The 20,067-nt window shown below is 33.8% G+C and overlaps 1 protein-coding gene and 1 pseudogene across 2 annotated transcripts; both read left to right on the plus strand.

Annotated features, from left to right (window-relative positions):
- Positions 1-1,111: 1,111 nt before the first annotated feature.
- Positions 1,112-10,802, plus strand: LOC148947999 (uncharacterized; annotated as a pseudogene). The gene is made up of 4 exons (XR_016142352.1): positions 1,112-1,124; positions 4,920-5,090; positions 6,636-7,731; positions 10,670-10,802. The product of XR_016142352.1 is annotated as an uncharacterized LOC148947999 (transcript).
- Positions 10,803-12,299: 1,497 nt separating this feature from the next.
- LOC148948000 (uncharacterized) lies at positions 12,300-16,364 on the plus strand. The gene is made up of 4 exons (XM_089095759.1): positions 12,300-12,357; positions 13,238-13,399; positions 14,389-14,903; positions 15,069-16,364. Exons 1-4 carry the CDS (start codon positions 12,300-12,302, stop codon positions 16,122-16,124), a joined length of 1,791 nt encoding a protein of 596 aa, XP_088951885.1. The 3' UTR covers positions 16,125-16,364.
- The last annotated feature ends 3,703 nt before the right edge of the window (positions 16,365-20,067 follow it).

Genomic DNA, 20,067 nt, shown 5'->3' on the forward strand with positions numbered 1-20,067 from the left:
GACACGTGTCTAGACATGGGATTCTACGATTGTGAACGTCACATAAGAATATAAAATATGATGATGATGAGCCTACAATCTACAAATTTAAATAACTGGTGAAGAGTAATCTAATTTAAAACTTAATTCAATTAGCTGAGATCAACATAACCTGAAAGGTTAAGCCTAGAAAAGGTTAAAAATTGTTTATTTATACTGAATATGTATTTTTTATTCTCAACAAGTAGTCTAATTCAATAATTAGGATTTTACTGTCAGATTGAGTTTGATGTTAGGCATAAAGAATATCCTCATTGCACAAAGATTGAACTATTTAGAAAGAAACACTAGCCTAACTCCCAAATAGTGATTTTTATTTTTTGAACTTCCTTTTTAAAACTCCAAACATATCTTCCCTTAACTTTACATTTTGCTACTTCTCTGCCTTTTTTTTTCAAAATAGTCAAAGAACTAGAATAGCTTATCATCAGAAGGTGACCTGATAGACCATGATACAGAAATGTGTCTCGTTTTGGACCCTTACTTCCTGCACCCCCTCCCCCCGCCAGGGTCTTCAAAGCTTGGTAAATATGTAGCAAATCACATTATTCAGTTACAACTAAAGTGAATATACGGTAAAATTCTACTTTAGCTACTTTTGGCTTTCTTGGGAAGGGGTTAGGTTAGGAAAATGAAACTTTCAGGGATGGGTCTACAGGCTAAAATATCCTGGCAGATATTTTGAAGTACCTACCTCCACTCCTCCTCCTTCTAGAGGGTCCTGACCTTTGCTGACCTTTAAAAATCTTTGTGTTATGAAAGTGAAACCTTTAAAAATAGATCTTCTGCTTAAATAAAGTACAACAAAATTTTTTTCATCTTCAAAACTTTGCTCTATCCCAATTTATAAGGTTTTAAAGATATATAAATACATTTCCTAATTTTGAAAAAAACATTGATATGACTTAAAATTATGCTCAAATAATAGAAGTTTCATTTTCAGAACTAAAAACAGAGAAAAAGAAACTGACAACTGAAAATTAAGGTAAAATGTTGTTTTGTTATAATTTCAATAGGTATAGTCATAGGTATAGACCTGTCATATAGGCAAATTTCAGGGCCCTCTTGAGGGATGACAAATTTAGGTAGGTACTTCAAAATACCTTCCCATGACATACTTAAGCCTGTAGTCCCATCCTTGAAAGTTTCAGTTTTCTAAACCAACCCCTTTCCAAGATAGTCAAAAGTAACTAAAGTAGAAGTTTACCAATGAAAGCATCTGTTGAGGAGTGGTGTTTCCTGAATCCAGTTTGAGTGTCAGGGATCATATTACTTTTTTTTTAACAAACCAGAGGAGTCTGTGATAGATCATTTTCTCCATCACAGGAGTAATCAATATGGGCCTATAAGACTCAGGGTTATCTTTTGGTTTATTTTTCTTTAGGATTGGTAGGAGGGACGAACATTTCCATATATTGGGGAACCTAGAAGATGCCCAAGCGTGATTATAACAATTTAGCAGTTCTTGTTTGTATGAAGGTGTGAGATTCTTTATCCACATTTTACCTTTAGCACAGCAAATTTATAGTCCATTTCTTCTTTCAATGACCAGGGTTGCCAAAACTTTTAGAGACAAACGTGTCCAAATCAGTCAAACAAGGACAATTGCCTGTTTTTTTAATAAAATCATCATTCCTGGTCATTCCTCATCATTCCACAGTTTGTATGTTTTTTAATGGAATGATTGTAACTTTTGTTAACTAAAAGAGGAATGTGCGATTTTATCATGTTTTATTTAGAATTTACCGCAATTTTCAAAAAATCATAACATGTCTATGTTGGTAAGTACATTTTTAGGTATTTATTTAGCCTTGTGACACCTGATAAGGAGACATGTTAAGAAAACAATTCTTACTTTAAAATATGTATAATGATCCTAGTTCTTATATTATCCAACGGGAGAACCTTTATCATCAAGTCTTTCCTCTAAAAATCATCAAAAGAAAAAAAGTTTCCAAACATCACCACGTTGAAAATTCAATGCTTAAGTCTTTTGAAATTGCCGCTGTAAACTGCTGCCAAATAAGTTGTTTTATAGATAGCGTTTAGCACGTGTGTCGAAAAACGTGTTTAAAGAAAAAGTAGTTTTAAATTGAAATTATAGAAATTATACAAAGTTTCCAAAGGTTACAAAGTATCCACCACCTCCCAATTTTTGTGGATGGCTCAAAAACAGATTCCAGGACTGCTTGTGGAGTCCACTTCCCATCTTTAGGTATAGCAGCTGCTGAAAGGCTCCAAAATGATGTGAGTATCATGACAGCTGAAATAGCTGCCATCAACATTGCATTGGAAACCATTATAAAGATGCCAAACCCCCCAAGAAACACCCCGCTGATAATTTATTCAGACTCAAAATCAGCCCTTGCCTCAATATCACCAGAACATTCAGACTACCCAGACAAAGATACATCCACCACTCTTGTACTATTGAACCAACTACTTAAACAAGGTATATCCACAAAATTCCAGTACATCCCAAGTCACATGGGTATAAAAGGGAACCACAAGGCAGATGAAATAGCTAAATCTGCCCTTCAGCTTGAAATAATTTCTGGAAGACCTATCCAAGTAAGAGATGTAAACCATTGGCTCCTAAAAATTTACCTAGCAAACCAATGTCCACCAAACCTTTCTCCATTTACATCCCGGAAAGACTCACAGATGTACCACAGAATACGATCAAATGCTACTGGCCTTAACAGCCAGACTTATCACTATCAAAACACAACCATTCCAACAGTAATGAGCCCTCTTTGCCGCCTATGTCAAACCTATGATGAGACCATCAACCATGTTCTTTTTGGTTGCCCTTTGGCAACTATCAACCATAAAAAAGAATGGCTAACTTTATCTGCTATACTCAAGCGCCTCAAGCTAACCCCTAATATTGACCAACTAACACAAAGGAGACACTCTTCAACTGATGATTCTGAATTGTTCAAAGCTGTCTTTAACTGCCTAAAGATAGGTGGTTTCATCAATGATGTATAAAGCCTATTATTGAATAATAATAGTCTAATCTCTATATTTGATTTCCCAGGACACCCCTGACATAATCATACAATACGAAAAAGGTTAAATGGATTCATCCGAAGCCTATAATTGAAGAAGAAGAAGAAGAAGAAGAATACAAATTCCGTGCATCTTTTGTAACCTAACCTAACCACTGCTATTAATATTTTGTATTTACGCCACTGCTATTCTCCCTTCGCCACTGCTCTTTAAAAAAAATAAAACTAATAAAAACTAAGCCTAGACTATAGAGGAGGGGTTAAATTTGGTAAAAACCCCCCATTGCTTGGCAAATGCATTATCTATGACAAGTAGGCTATCCTGATCAAAATACACTCATCCTAAACATTTAAAACAGGTCCCCAATCTTGGGCACAATGTATAGGTTTAGGCAGTTGGTATTGGTGGTAAATTTGCAGGTGGCACAATAATTTAGCTAGGATGAAAGTAAAAACATCATTTGATGCCTTTTTTATGCTCTTTCATAATCCAATAATTGCTTCTGTTGCAAATTGCATCTTGAGCCCTTAAAGGGGCCCTGAAGGTATTTTATATGAATTATGAAAGAGCATAAAAAGTATCAAATGATGTTTTTACTTTCATTCTAGTTGATTATATGGTCCACTGCAAAGTTACCACGAAATTTACCCACCCCAACCCCCCCAAATGTGCAAATATATATCCTGAATTGTTGAAAACAAAGTTCCAAATTGCAAAATTCAGTGCTACTTTTGTTGACAGCATTTAATAACTTGAAACATTAGGAAAACAGTTTATATTTGTGTTGCCCAATAATAACTCTTGGGTGTTTGTTTCAAAACAATTTTCAAGACTTGGAGAAGTAACAAAATATTGAAAAATGTGATTGTAAAACTGGAAAATCAAGGAAAATAGTGAGGATAAAGGTGCTCCCCTTGGATAATATGTTAACTTGGATAATTTTGTACATTAAGAAATCAAAATTGTTTTCTTAACATATCTCTTTATGACAATGACTAGTCCTAAATGTATACCCCACATTTTGTTTGTTTCTTTAATTTTAACTGTTGTTGAACATGATTTTGTCAATTGCAATGTAACTTTAATTGAATATACATATATATATATATATATATATATATATATATATATATATATATATATATATATATATATATATATATATATATATATATATATATATATATATATATATATATATATATATATATATATATATATATATATATATATATATATATATATATATATATATATATATATATATATATATATATATATATATATATATATATATATATATATATATATATATATATATATATATATATATATATATATATATAAGACATGTAAGAGAGGAATAAAGTTAGTTGAATTCAGCTGTTAAACTTAGGAAGACTATATTTTTTATTTTATTGTTTGGGAACTGGTTGAAACCCCCCAATTGATTGGTATTTTTTTGTCTTTAGTTGTCAATTTTTTGTGATTGTTAAGCTGTAAAATGCTGATTTTTTAGTTATATTTTATTACTCAATATTTTTTTATACAGTACGTTATCCTAAAATTACGTTTATCCTGCTATTAGTTCTATGTTATGAGTTTTTTTTCATGAATTTCAGGATTTTGCTTGTCTATGTTAATGAAATTTGTTCAATGTTTCACATTTTCTTTTGCTTTGTAAGCAGTAGATTTTAAAAATGATTTGAGAAAAAATCGGAATAGCATATACATCTGATTTCATGTATACGTTTAATGCCTGTATATTTACATTTTTACGATTAGCTAAAAGGAAAAAGCAACCACATTTAGTAAGCTTTTCTGTTAAATTTTTCAATGTCTGTTTGATTTAAAATTTGTTTTAGAATTTGAAGACGCTTTACCATGTGACCTTGAGAAGCCCTTTCATGTTCCAAGCCATCTTTTGTCACCAACACGTGAAGATGCTTCCTTGCTGAATTTACCTAGCATTTCAGGACCATGTAAATTTGAAGACGACAACCAGGAATTGCAACCCAAATATTCTAACAATGAACGTATGTCTGAAACATTGTATTTTGTTCATTGAAATGCATTGCATATTGTTTTATTGGACAAAAGCTAGACAAAGATACTTAATCTTAAGTTTGATGTTTTGTTTTATCCTTTTCCAATGTGCAGGTGTTTTCCAAACCGCTTTTGTAGTATTTAATGAATATTTTTAAATTTTCACTTGAAAGTAGTTTAGCAGGTTTTATTGTTTTCAAAAGGCTTGATAATAAGTCTTAAAACTGTGTCTCTATATACATTTTATAATCCATATTTATAGTGTATATTTTTCTTCAAATTAAGAGATAAAGAAATGAATCTGTCTATTATTTTGATTTCAAAATAATAAGGTGAATTTGAAAGAAGCAGAAAATCGGCTGTTATTATCTGAACTGTCTACCAAAAATTTTTAGTGTAGAATATTAATTTACTGAAAACACTAGATTCAAACAAATGTACTGAATTCATTTTGTGCAGATGAAGTCAAAAGTTTTTGTATGTTTAGGAACGAGTTGTTTTAAATATTTAGCTAGAAGAACATAGCGAATCTCATTGGATTAAAAAAAGATGAAAGTCACGTTTTCCTCAGAGAGGTGAATCCTTTTACTACAAAGTGAATAACGATGAAAAAAAATTGAAACGAACGATCAGAGCCTAGTGAAAATTTTATACAGAACAAACGTGTTTTCTGCATGTAAATACACGATGATGTTTTTAATCACCATTTATCAGTCGCCTGTGACCAGTTATCAGTCACAGCCTAAATATTTTTTCATTTAACAATTCGCTTACAGCTGATGAAAAGTGAACTAAAACAAAGTATTTATTGTTCACAGTTCAATAGACGTCATAAAGAAAGATATAAAGAATATGGGAACTTCGTGGGAGGGTGTAAAAAGGGAAGCTTTGAATAGAGTGGGATGGAGGAGGAGCGTGTGTAGCTGTGTTGGCCTTAGGCGGCTTGGTACTGATTTGAGTTTTTAGTAGTAGTAGTAATAATATCCGTATTTGAATTGTTATTTGTAAGACCTGAGGAAAACGTGACTTCTGTCGTTTTTTTATTTTTTTTAAATTTTTTTTTTTTTTTTTTTTTTTTTTAATCCAAAGCTTTGTGGCTACACAAAAGATTCTAAATTCAAAATATGATGTGCATTCTTTTAGCTCTCTCTCTTTATGTTACAATAATTCCTGATATTTGTTATAGTATTTCTTCTCCTTCAGTTACGGTTTGATTTACGTCTCGGTATACTTTTTGATCTTTTAAGGCTTCAGTTTAGCTCTTTCGTTGCATCAGAGTAACTACTTTTAAAAGCTAATATGAGTATCACCATGAGGAAAAGAAGAGGGGTGGAAAATAAAATTAGTTGTTAAAACATATCAAGACATATACTGTTTTTTCCTGTAGACTATAAACCTATTGAAAGATATACTGCTTTTTGTTTTTAACTCTGTAGACTTTTAAAACATATTGGAAGATATGTGTTTTGTTTTCGGTTTCATGAGTTTTGATTTTATGTTTTATTTTATTTCTCTGTAGACTTTTAAACTTTTAGGTCACTTTTCACCACACGTGTCTGGACTTCACTTACAGGAAAATACGTCACTAGTTGTTTCAAAGAATTCATCTACGAGTAGTTTCTCAATTTCATGTGCATCAGAATCTGAAGGAAAAGGCTTAGAATATCAGAAAACAGGTTTGAAAAGTCACCTTCAAAGTAAAAAGTATGGAAAATTGAAAAGATATAAAAGAACTCAGAAAAAGAAAAAGACATATAAATGTGAGGTATGTGACAAGACTATTTCTCGACTGTACGATCTAAACCAGCACCAAAGGGTGCATACCGATGAGAAACTGTTTAAGTGCGAGGTTTGTGACCAAGCTTTTTCTCAAGTATCAAGTTTGAACACCCATAAAAGAGTGCATACGGGTGAGAAGCCATTTAAGTTTGATGTTTGTGACAACGTTTTCTACAGCATCAAATTTGAACACACATAAAAGATTGCATTCAGGCGAGAAACCATTTGAGTGTGATGTTTGTGACCAAAATTTTTCTCAAGCATCAAGTTTGAACACCCATAATAGAGTGCATACGGGTGAGAAACCTTTTAAGTGTAATGTTTGTGACAAAACCTTTTCTACAGCAACAAGTTTGAACCGACACCAAAGATTGCACACTGGCGAGAAACCATTTAAGTGTGATGTTTGTGACCAAACCTTTTCTCAAGCATCAATTTTGAAAACCCATAAAACAGTGCATGCTGGTGAGAAGCCGTGATGTTTGTGATCAAATCTTTTCTCAAGCAGCTCATTTGAAAACCCATAAAAGAGTGCAGACGGGTGAGAAGCCGTTAAAGTGTGATGCTTGTGGCAAAACGTTTTCCACAGCATCAAATTTGAACACCCATAAAAGATTGCATACGGGCGAGAAGCCGTTTAAGTGTGATGTTTGTGACAAAACCTTTTCTGTAGCATCAAGTTTGAACCGGCACCAAAGAGCACACACGGCAGAAAAACCGTTTAAGTGTGATGTTTGCGACCAAACCTTTTCTACACCATCAAATTTGAATACCCATCAAAATATGCACACGGGTGAGCAATCGTTTAAGTGTGAGCAAGAAATTTGACCAAGCACCAAACAGGGCATATGAGTGAGTAGACAGTTACATGTTATGTATTTTTGCAAGTTTGCAGTTTGAATACATATCAAAGACTGCGTACAGGTGAGAAACCTTTCATATGTGTCGGGGGTGGAAAAATTTTGTAGTTTTTAGTAATTTTAGTGGCATTAAACGGTGGTTACAGGAGTTTTGGAATATTGCTGTATCGTTTGTGGTTATTATTCTCACAACCAATTAGTACATCAAATTAGTTTTATTCAATTTTATTCAATTTCAGCCACAGGTACACCACTTTGTTTATGGTATTGTGCCATACAACATACAACATTTCATCAACCATACAAAATTTTACTTTCTGAATTAGTTTAAAATTTTCAGAATTCATTATTTTGTTTGATTACCTAAGTAGACCACAAGGTTTATTTGAGAGAGAGGTTGCCTGACAAGTATTAAAATTACGTTAACCCACAACTTTTAACCTCGATAACTGAAGTTTTGAAAAACTGAAAGACTTGTTTGTTCTTCCTGCTATTTGTGCCATGGTTTATACGTTCTGAACTTCTGCAGACAAATTCATTGTGTATGAGGGTTCTTATGCACTGAAAAAGGTATTAAATGAGCAAGTCCCCTCCTTGGAAAAAAATAGACTTTATACGTCTGTTGTTATTTGTTTGGTGAACGGTCTAAGAGGGGATCTGATTGAAACTTACTACTGTAAGTTTCTTTACTAGGCATACCCTAGGGCAGTGGTTCTCAAACTTATTTAGATACTGTATCCCCTTTTACCAAAAAACATTTTAGGTACCCCTTCTCAGTTACCGGTACTAAGTAAACTACAGCTAAAATATTAAACAAATCTTAAAGCCTTAACCTTTTAGACTCAATTATGCTTCATGTTTAAGTAAAAACAAAGAGATATTTTGTACAAGCATTTTTACTTAATAGATTTACTTTGAAGATTGGTGAAACTTGAGAAACCCTTTTAACATAAATAAGTGGTGGTAAACTCCACAAGAAATTTAACAGCAGTGCTTAACAGTTCTTTGTATTCCTTCCCAATACCGATCCAGAAATCTAACAATGTTTTTTGGTTTTTCCCAGAGAGTGATCCTTTTTTACCATGGCATCAGTTTTTTTTTCTACATACAAAATGTCAGAAACACTGCCCGGCATGGATAAATTCCAGCTGTTGAGTTTTTCAAAAATATCACTCAAATAAGCCAACTTCAAAAGCCAATCAAAATTAGTAAGTACAAAAGAGACCTGGGATTTGTATTCGATAAAAAAATGTAAATTGTTTGTGGAGTTCAAATACACGGGACAAAATATTTCCCCAAGAAAGCCATCGTACCTCAGTGTCTAGCAATAAGCTATCATGGAAGCTCCCTATTTCCTGGCATAGAATTTCAAAGTAACAAGGTTTTTGAGGCTTATTTTTTATGAAGTTCACAAATTTAACATTCTGATCAAGGACAACATTAAGTTCCTTAGAAAGGTTCTTAGCCACCAAAGCCACTTGGTGAAGTACACAATGAGTGAACTTACACTCAGTTGAAACATTTTTAACATGGCATACAAGCCCCGGGATGTGACCGCTTATAGTCTTAGCACCATCCATACATAGTGACCCACAGTTTTTCTTTTCGGGTAAAAAATCTAACAATTTGAGAATATCTTCACCTTTTGTCGATGTTTAAAGTGTCTTACAAAATAGAATATCTTCAAATGTTTCATCTTGAAAATGCGATCAGTTGGACAATGCCAGCGACATCCGTGGTTTCATCGAGTATTATACCAAATTAAGAAGTACCTTGAATTGCTCCGACAAGTTGTTCTTTTGTGTGATGCTCCATATCACTAATTTATCTGTTTTCTATATTTATCTCCATTTCCGTCTTTTTTATGTATCAATGTTAAACAAATCAATGGCTGGTAGTTGATTCTTGCACAGTTTTCGATTTTAAAACTTGGTGCTCAAGAGTAAAACTAAAGTAGCGAAACGGAGTATGATACTAAGTCCGTCATTCCAAAGAACGAAGAACTAAAAAGTAAGAACGGCATTTCAGTGAACTGCTTATAAGCGCAAAGTAAAACCAAGTTAAATTGGAAAAACACAAAACGCTCTCAAACACACCACCCAATGAATTTTTGGCTGTTTGGGGTTAAGAATGCAGGAATAGGCTCAAAAATTAATGTTAATAATGCTAAGTTGCTTGGATTAGAAATGAGAGAGGGTGAAGAGCTGATTTTAAGGAACGAGAAAATCGATCAAGCGGATAGCCGCAGGGCTGCCTAAATAAAGAGCGAAGTGGCTTCTTTGTGTTTAAACACTAATCGAATGTGTTTAAAATTGAAGGTGATTGTAAACCTGCCTGCTTTTTGAGGACACTTCGACTTAACCCACCTCCAGATTAAGATTCACTGTTTTTTGACAAGAACTTCAGTGCTATCTCTTCTCAATAGGCGTTTCTATCGTACTGTACGAGGCATCTACCGAAGAATTTCAAAACTTGCAAAAGGTGGCAGTCAATATCAGAAACATTTATTGTACTTTCACACAAAAGGTGAATTCAACTTCTGAATTTTTTTTTTATCTAACCTAGAAATTTTTGAGTTGCACAAATTTTTCTGCAGAATTAACTAGCCTATTGCCTATACGCTGGCTGCTTTTTTATGTTTTACAAGCATTTAACATAGAATTTTTGGCAATCTTCTTTTTTTCTACACTTAAGGACACTGCCCAAATTTGTTCCTAATGCAGAATCACCCCTGTCTACGTCTGAGGATAGTGCCCTACTAATATTAATACATTTGGAGAGGTACCTAACTGTTAAAGTTGATATTATCACTGATTTAAGTAGATGATGATCCTGTTCATTATGTCCACGTTATAGACTTGTACCCGTTTGTTTTCTACCGTAAAAAATGAAAAAAAAATGATAATGCTAAAGTAAATTTTCTTTTCCAGAAGTAAGTTGACTGACGAAGAAGGCATCAAAATCATATTTGACGAGGAAAGTGATATCAATTATGAAGAGTCAGATGTAGATCTTACTAGTGATAAAGAGAACGGTCGAGATCCAACCTGTGTCCCATCTGAAGCTGCAGACACTTTCTGTGGTCCCAACGTAATTACTCAACCGAGTGCCGATGTTATATCTGAAAGCGATTCAAATGACGAAGAGCCACCACCTTCATTAAAAAGCATAAGAACTTATTCTAGTAAGAAACCAGCTGCTAATATATCAACCAAGCCAACAGATAGCTCTGATATGGATAGGAACGACAATTCTACGCCATCAGTAAGCAGTTTTGCCAGGAAAACTAAAGTGAAGACAGCGAGACTATGGAAAGTAAGCGTATGCTAACGTATGCTTTTGAAAGATGCTCATAAATATGATGTCGCTAGCGTATTTTTTTTTCCAAAACTAAGGCTCTTAACGAATTTTTTCAAACTTAAAAACTTCAGTGTACAGAAGGACATTAGTTTTTTTTTCAAAACACGTTTTAAAACATTTGGTGACAATGGGGTTTGGTTTATCTTTTGTAGGTTGCTAAAAAAGTTAGAAGGGAACTATTGAAAAGGTTGGACAACAAACTCCTGGTGAATTATTTGAAGCAATTCTAAAGAGTTTCAGGCTTTTTCAATATCTCTGTACTCTGTCTTAGTTACAGCTGTCACTGCAACCATTGTATATAAAAAATCTATTGAATAGGGATATTTTTTGTTGTTTTTTACATCAGTATATCGTCTTCATGTGTAATTAAAGAATTGTAGTAAAAAGATCAAATTGGTTTCATAATAACATTGGCATAGATGCTGAAACAATATTTTGATATAAAAAAAAGGTAATGGAAGGCAAATTTAGACCTTGTCATAAGTAGGTCCTAGAAAAATTGTCCACCTTTGTTAACTTAACAATTGATTGCTTTTTTCAGAATTTTTTTTGACAAATATATTTATTATTTAGTGGATATTAAAAAACTGAAGACTTTTTTTTCTGGAAATACTTTTTAAATTGCTTGAATTTCACTTTAGATTTGAATTTTAAATTACTTTAGAAGTTAATTACTCAATTTTTAATAAATTTTTTAATTGGTAAATACAATGCTATTACATAACATCTTTTTGGATCTAATTTTTGGTCACGTTCTTGAAGCCCTAAAAGTAAGAACAGCTAGATAGAAGCTCTTGGAAAAACATAATGAATATACATAATAGGCCTACACTTTGTAGTGTTTCAAGCAATAAAACCAGTTTTATTGTAAATTAAAATCAACAACTGCACTTTAAAATAGTTACATCAAAAAGGTAGTTTTTTAATTTTTGTACTCTCTTCTTAAAATGAATAATCAGATTTCTAATGACTTTGACTGCTGAAGAAGTTGAGCATGTGTTTTCAAATGTATTGAGATAAGATATGCTTTGCAGTGGTTAAAAGTCATTATTAGTCACCAATCATTATATCTTTTGTATTTTAGGACTCTCCTGACTAAAATATGTGTCGTATCCAAGTGTTGATGATAGTATCATACTTCTAATAATTTGCATTAACTCCGTTCCAAGATCTTTCATGGAACTGCCACAAATTCCGGAAATGGCTGATCTCATCACCGTTTCTGAGGATTCTTTCATTAAAAACGATATGTTGAACAGTTACATTTTCTGTTACAGAATAGAAGAAAAACTACTTTGCTCTAAAAAATAATTTTCTCTTTTTTTTTCTTTCTCTTTAAGTGGTCATAAGAAAAAAAAATTAACTGAATATGTTCTTGGATCTAACGTTTAAGAGCCAAGGGTTGATAATAGTGCCTTTTTTGCGCCGCAACATATTTAAATTCAGATTATTAGCTTCTATTTTTAAGTTTGGGGAGTCAAGTAATTATCCCGTAGAGAATTTTTCTGTCAATCTTTTCCATGTGTAAGTATGATGAACGATATATTACCACCAAAGCAGGTGCAGTGCTGAGGCTTCAGATGGGAATATCAAGTTATAAGACGTGTAAGAGAGGAATAAAGCTAGTTGAATTCAGCTGTTAAGTTTTGGGAGAATATATTTTGGATTTTATTGTTTGGGAGCTAATGCAGAAACCCTCCAATTGATTGGTATTTTATTGCCTTTAGTTGTGACAATTTTTTGTGATTGGTAAGCTGTAAAATAATTATTTTTTGGTTATATTTTTTTATTCAATATTTTTTTTTTCATTGAATCTGTTATCCTAAATTTACACTTATCCAGCTATTAGATCTTTGTTATAAATTTGTCTTATGAATTTCAGGTTTTTGTTCATTCTATGTTAATAAATTTCGTTGAATGTTTCAGGTTTTCTTTTGCTTTTTAAAAGCAGATTTTAAAAACGATTTGAGGAAAAACCTGTATAGCCTATACATCTAATATTATGTATGTACATAATGTCTGTATATTTATATTTTTACACGTCACTAAAAAGAAAAAGCAGTCACATTTGTTTAGTAAGCTTCACTGTTAAATTTTTATATGTCTATTTAATTTAAAATTTGTTTTAGAATTTGAAGACGCTTTATCATGTGACCTTGAGAAGCCCTTTCATTTTCGAAGCCATCTTTTGTCACCAAAACGTGAAAATGTTCCCTTGTTGAATTTACCTATCATTTCAGGACCATTTAAAGTCGAATACGACACCCAGGAATTGCAACCCAAATGTTCTAACAATGAAGGTATATCTGAAATATTGTGTTTTGTTGGTTGAAATGTGATACCTTAAATTACCTTACATTGCAGCCAGGAGCAATCTAAAGATTTCTGTATTGGATATTATTTTATTGGACAAAAACAGGACAAAGGGACTTAATCTTAAGATAGAACTTTTGTTTATCTTTTTCAATATGCAAGTGTTTGGCAAATCGCTTTTTTGGTATTTAATGAATATTTTTAAATTTTCACTTGAAAGTAGTATTGCAGGTTTTATTGTTTTTCAAGAGGCTTGGTAATAAGCCTTAAGACTACATCTCTATGAAAATTGTATTATCCATATTTATGCTGTATATTTCTCTTCAAGTTAGGAGATAAATATATTTTTTATTTTAATTTAAAGTTGAATTTTATAGAAATAACGGTTTCCTCAGAGGGATGAAAGAAAGTCACATTTTCCTCAGAGAGCTGAATCCTTTTGTCTTTTACCTTTTTAATTTTTTTCCAGTGTGCAGGTGTTTGCCAGACCGCTTTTGCAGTCTTTAATGAACATTTTTAAATTTTCATTAGAAATAGTTCTGTAGCTTTTATTGTTTTTCGAAAGGCTTGATAATAAGCCTTAAAACTATATCTCTATATAAATGATAAATTTGTCTTTTATTTTAATTTCAAGTTGAATTTAAAAGAAGCAACGTTTTCCTCAGAGGATGAAAGAAAGTCACGTTTTCCTCAGAGGGATGAATCTTTTTTTTATTCTTAAAACTAGTTTCATTTTTGCTCTTTCGTTGCATTATAATAGCTAATTTTAAAGCTAATATCACCATGAGGGAGAGACGAGGGATCGTTAATAAAGTTAGTTGTTAAAACCTATTGAAAGATATACTGTTCTTTTTTTTTAACTCAGAAGACTTTTAAAACTTCTTGAAAGATGTGTTTTTTTGTTGTTGTTTTTTTTAGTTTTAATTTTTTACATTATTTGTTTTTTTTTAACTCTTTTAGACTTTTACATTTTTAGGTCACTTTTCACGACACGTGTCTGGACTTCACTTACAGGGAAATACGTCACTAGGATTTTCAAAGAATACATCTAGGAGCGGTTTCTCAAATGCATGTGCATCAGAACCTGAACCGTTTAAGTGTGATGTTTGTGACCAAACCTTTTCTCAAGCACGAAATTTGAAGACCCATCAAAGAATGCATATGAGTAAGAAACTGTATAAATGTGATGTATGTGACCAAACCTTTTCTCGGGCAGGAAATTTGAAGACCCATAAAAGAGTGCATACGGGTGAAAAACCGTTTAAGTGTGATGTTTGTGACCAAACCTTTTCTCACGCAGCAGGTTTGAACACCCATCAAAGAATGCATACGGGCGAGAAACCGTTTAAGTGTGATTTTTGCGACAAAACCTTTTCTACAACATCAAATTTGAACACCAATAAGACAGTGCATACGGGTGAGAAACCGTTTAAGTGTGATTTTTGCGACAAAACCTTTTCTACAACACAAAATTTGAACCGGCACCAAAGAGTGAAGATGGGTGACAAATCGTTTAAGTGTGATGATTTTGACAAAACATTTTCTCACGCAGCAGGTTTTAACATTCATAAAAGAGTGCAAACGGGTGAGAAGCCGTGTAAGTGTAATGATTGTGACCAAACCTTTTCTCGCGCATAAAGTTTAAACACCCATAAGAGAATGCGTACGGGTGAGAAGCAGTTTAAGTGTGATGTTTGTGACCAAACCTTTTCGTACGCAGCAGGTTTGAACACCCATCAGAGGGTGCAAATGGGTGATAAGCCGTTTAAGTATGATGTTTGTGACCAAGATTTTTCTCAAGCATCAAATTTGAACACCCATAAAAGAGTGCATACGGGTGAGAAACCGTATAAATGTGATGTATGTGACCAAACCTTTTCTCGCGCAGGAAATTTGAACACCCATAAACGAGTGCATACGGGTGAAAAACCGTTCAAGTGTGATGTATGTGACCAAACCATTTCTCACGCAGCAGGTTTGACCTACCATCAAAGAATGCATACGGGTAAGAAGCCATTTAAGTGTGATGATTGTGACAAAAACTTTTCTACACCACAAAATTTGAACCGGCACCAAAGAGTGCACACGGGTGAAAAACCGTTTAGGTGTGATGATTTTGACCAAAAATTTTCGCAAGCATCAGGTTTGAACATCCATCAGAGAGTGCACACGGGTGAGAAGACTTTTAAGTATGATGATTGTGACCAAACCTTTTCTCAAGCATCAAATTTGAACACCCATAAAAGAGTGCATACGGGTGAAAAACCGTTTAGGTGTGATGTTTGTGACCAAACCTTTTCTCACGCAACAGGTTTGAACACCCATCAAAAAGTGCACACGGGTGAGAAGACGTTTAGGTGTGATGTTTGTGACCAAACCTTTTCTCACGCAGCAGGTTTGAACTACCATCAAAGAATGCATGCGGGTGAGAAACCGTTTAAGTGTGATTTTTGCGACAAAACCTTTTCTACAGCATCAAGTTTGAACACCCATAAAAGAGTGCATACGGGTGAGAAACCATTTAAGTGTGATGATTGTGACAAAAACTTTTCTACTGCACAAAATTTGAACCGGCACCAAAGAGTGCACATGGGTAAAAAACCATTTAAGTGTTATGTTTGCGACCAAACCTTTTCTACAGCATCAAATTTGAACACACATCAAAAAGTGCACACGAGTGAGAAACCGTTTAAATGTGAGCAGGAAATTTGACCTAATAAAGAGAGCATATGAGTGAGTAGACAGTTACAAGTTATGTATGTGAGAAGTGTTTTTCGCCAGTTTGCAATTTGAATAGATATCAAAGACTGTGTACAGGTGAGAAACCTTCCATATGCGATGGATGTGGAAAAACTTCTGTGATTTTTAGCAATTTTACTGGCATTAAGCAGTGCTTACAGGAGTTTTGGAAGATTGCTGTATCCTCAGTGGTTTGTGGTTATTATTCTCAAAACCAATTAGTACATTGAATTACTTATATTCAATTTTTTTATGTGTTTAGTTTCCTTAGCAATCATAGTTTCTTTAGTAATATATTTTTGCTTGAGTGTTATCAATATGATTTATGTCTTAGAACTGCTTGTTTACATCAAGGTTTTCGAATGAGCTCATAAGATTTTATACAGGTGAAAACTGGTTAAAAGATTATTTATGAAAGAAATGCTTGCCGTGGCTGGACTATATGAATACACTCAAAGAGTTCACACAGGTGAGACACCATTGAAATTTCCAACCGAATGAGCCCTTTCTGAAGCTTCTTAGACAACGTTGTCCATACAAAATCTCATATGCCCCCAGGGCATAACTTATAACCCTTGCCCTGATGGCTGTCGGGGAGTTGTCATCCTCAAACACCTAATTTCCAGAACTTAAAACTACGTTTAATAAACTTACTTTCTCAAAATTTTGATTGGATGTGTTTGGGGAAAAGCTGGACGTGATAGGGAAGTTAGTTACCCTCCAACAAGTTTTGACTACTAAAAAGGGCACTAGCCCATTAAATTTCCTATCCAATGAGACTTTTTGAATTTTCTACGACAACACCTTCTATAAAAACCTTATATAACCCCAGGGCTTAACTTAAAACACTAGCCCTGAGGATTTTCGGGGAGTGCCCTGCTCAAACGTATAATTTCTAGAACTTTCAACTATGTTGAACAAAAGTGCTGTATCAAAATTTCGATTTGAGGTGTTTGGGGAAATGGTAGGCGTGGAAAGTTCAGATAAGGACAGTGGGTATCTAAATACCTGATGATATTTTTTTGGAGAGCAAAAGGGGTGAAAGGACTTATTGGTAGTTCATATACCCTGCTACAAATTTTTAGAACTGGAACGAAAATCGTTTTCAGGTTTCTCGTGTTCAACCCAGCAAAACTTTAAAGTATTTTTATTTTGCGGGTTCCAAGTGTGTAGGGCACAGATTGTTAATATTGTAAAGTTCAAGAATAGAGAGGTTGAAGACGAGCTCTGAGAAGAAATTGACGTGTTGATCACGGCGCTTAAAATGACAATCTGCACAACCGTGACAAACCCTGTGTCGGTTTTGGGTGGCCTGTAAACAAGGCTTGTGGTTTTGAGTGCTGTATTCAACAGGCGAATGTATCCTCTGAACCCGTATTCAACCATGCTATTCTGGATCGTTTTAAATTTGAGGAATCCATGTCCAACACGCTGGAAACCTGAAAGATGTAAATTCTTCTAAATTTTTAACGCTTTAAACACGGAGAGCCTGAAAACGAGTTTTGCCAAACACCTGAAAGCACAACTTTAAAATGTCGGCTGTGTAAACAAGGTTGCAACTCCAACAATATTAATGCTTGTCCTCAGGGTCTCTGAAAAGTACTACCACAGAATGAAAAGTACTACAGCTACTACTACTAACGACTCATCACAGCATCATGCTGCCGAAGGCCAAAGCAGCTACGCTCGTTCCTCCTCCATCCTAATTTTTTCAAAAACTCCCTCTTTACACCCTCCCAAGAAGCTCGAAGTCCGCTTAAATCTTTCTTTATGGCATCCTCCTACCCCAACTGTAGATCATCTACTATCTTTTTAGACGTAGGAAATTGGCTGAAAAAGACAATCTTCGAAATCTGTTACCCTTCATCCGCGGAACGTGCCTAAACCATTTCAACCTTTCTCTCTACCTTCCTGAAGTACTATATCCCAAAAAATTTCCCGCGTGTGTTTTGAGCCCCAAAGTTTCCCTTTGGATAAAATGCAAGTCAAAGGTATTTTTTTAATTCTCTATGCCTAGTTCTTCTCAACTGACTTCTAGCGTATAAGAAAAAGGTGTCTTAAGTGGAATACAACTACAAAAAAATCGTCTCATCTCTAAATGTTCGTTTTCAACGACACGTGACCAACTAATAAGGTAATGTCACATTCAAACTACCCATTTTGTAGAGAAATGGGACAGAAAACTAGAAGTAGTCAAAGAGTGCATTTCTTTTTCTATATATATAGGCACAAGTTTATCGGTTACTCCTACCAATGCTTCTGTTTTTTTTTCTTCGATTGTTAAGTATTCTTCCTTCAGATTATTTTTTCTGCTGGAACCACACTAAGAAGCTTTTTAATTTTTTTTTAATTATTGTCTCTTTTTTTGCAATTTTTACAAAAACAATTCAATAATACCGTTTTCCGTCGTATTTCCTTTACATATGGGACTAAATTGGGGGAGGGACTCGGGACAGGGAGTCATTTCAAAATTTCAGTTGTAGAATTCTTAACTATTAGTGATTATAACTTATAGGATACTAATTAGCAATATGATTTTTTTTCTCATTTGCAGTAGAAAGATTAAACAGCGAAGAATTGTGTATAACCCTAAATTGGAAGTCTCTTATGACTTTAGTTTGTGGGCTAGGGGGACAATAGTAAATAAAAAGCTCAGATAATCGGATTAGGAAGTACCAGAAATTTGATAGTTTGAAAGTTGGAGTTTGAAAGTTGGAGTTTGGAGGGTTGTTGAGCCCAAAGTACCCCTGTTCCTGTGTTCGTCCCAAAACAAATCCAAGCATATTTATCGTTTTTTTTAAAGGGAACAACTCTGCTTTAGGGGTCCTTCAGAACTAAATACTATCCTAACTAAATTTTAATTCCTTTACGTTAAAAAAATGGCGTAGACACTGAATTGGGCAATTGAGAAGGAAACATGTTAAGAAAACTATTCTTACTTCAAAATATGAAGAAAAATTGTGGTTAACCCATTTTGAATACGCTTCTGTTATATTCACCCCCGCCCTCCTTCTAATGCGTAAATACATGGCCCAAATCATATACTTTATCATTTGTTTTTCCGTTTCCCGGTTTCGTCAGTTTTGATTTAAATGACGGACAACCAGGTTGAAACACGAGTGATGTGTGGCAAAATGTAAATGTAAATATATACTTATGGCTATATATTTGCACATTAGGCGGATGTTGGAAGTAAGTTAAAGTGGAAGAGCATTTAAATTTGAAAAACTATAAATATTCTGCATATTATGAAGTAAGAATTGTTTTTTTAGGGTGTTTTCTTCTTAATATTCCCACTTTTATGCTTATAGCCAAAAATTACTATCTACTGGTCTTCAAGATCACTCCCGGTTTGACTAATTCCCGGAACCACCCCACAAATTATGCCTGAAAATAACAAAATATAGAGAAGGGAGGGAACAAAATGTATATTCCAAGTTCTAGGAGAGGGGTAAATTCGCCGTTTTAACTTTTTCATTGAATGTACAAAAAGGAGTTTTCAATAAAAGTATACCTCGAAAAGACTTTATTTTAAAATCTGAGGGGCTAAAGAATCGAAGGTGGGGGGGGGGCCGTTTTCCAATATATGTCGTTAATACCAAGATATAGCCTTTTCTATAACTTAAAATGAAAAAAAAAACTCTAATAACGGGGAAGTTCCATTCCTTCTTTCTTTCATCAAAAAGGGTGACAAATCGGAATGTCAGAATTACCGTGAAATCGCTCTCGCTGATATTGCAGCAAAAATTGTTTGCCATTCTTCTCCTCAATGTATTTAAACACGCCCGAGAATAGAACAAGCTACCCTTCGAACCGGAGGTTCTTGTACCAAGCAAATTTTTATTGGTAGGCTGCTTTTACAGCAGTGCCATAGATATGGTTTGATGCTGATCCATATCTTCATCTATTTAATAGA

This window comes from Artemia sp. Qi Xiang Cuo, chromosome 10 (genome assembly GCF_049724085.1).
Source record: "Artemia sp. Qi Xiang Cuo chromosome 10, ASM4972408v1, whole genome shotgun sequence".
Classification (NCBI taxonomy): domain Eukaryota; kingdom Metazoa; phylum Arthropoda; class Branchiopoda; order Anostraca; family Artemiidae; genus Artemia; species Artemia sp. Qi Xiang Cuo.

What these genes read in the sequence shown, in the direction of transcription:
- LOC148948000 (XM_089095759.1), top strand. Translation starts at nt 12,300, where the DNA reads ATGGCTGATCTCATCACCGTTTCTGAGGATTCTTTCATTAAAAACGAT. An exon ending in TAAAAACGATATGTTGAACA is followed by an intron (nt 12,358 to 13,237) that starts GTTACATTTTCT and finishes TAGAATTTGAAG; the next exon opens with ACGCTTTATCATGTGACCTT. An exon ending in ATTTGAACCGGCACCAAAGA is followed by an intron (nt 14,904 to 15,068) that starts GTGAAGATGGGT and finishes AACACCCATAAG; the next exon opens with AGAATGCGTACGGGTGAGAA.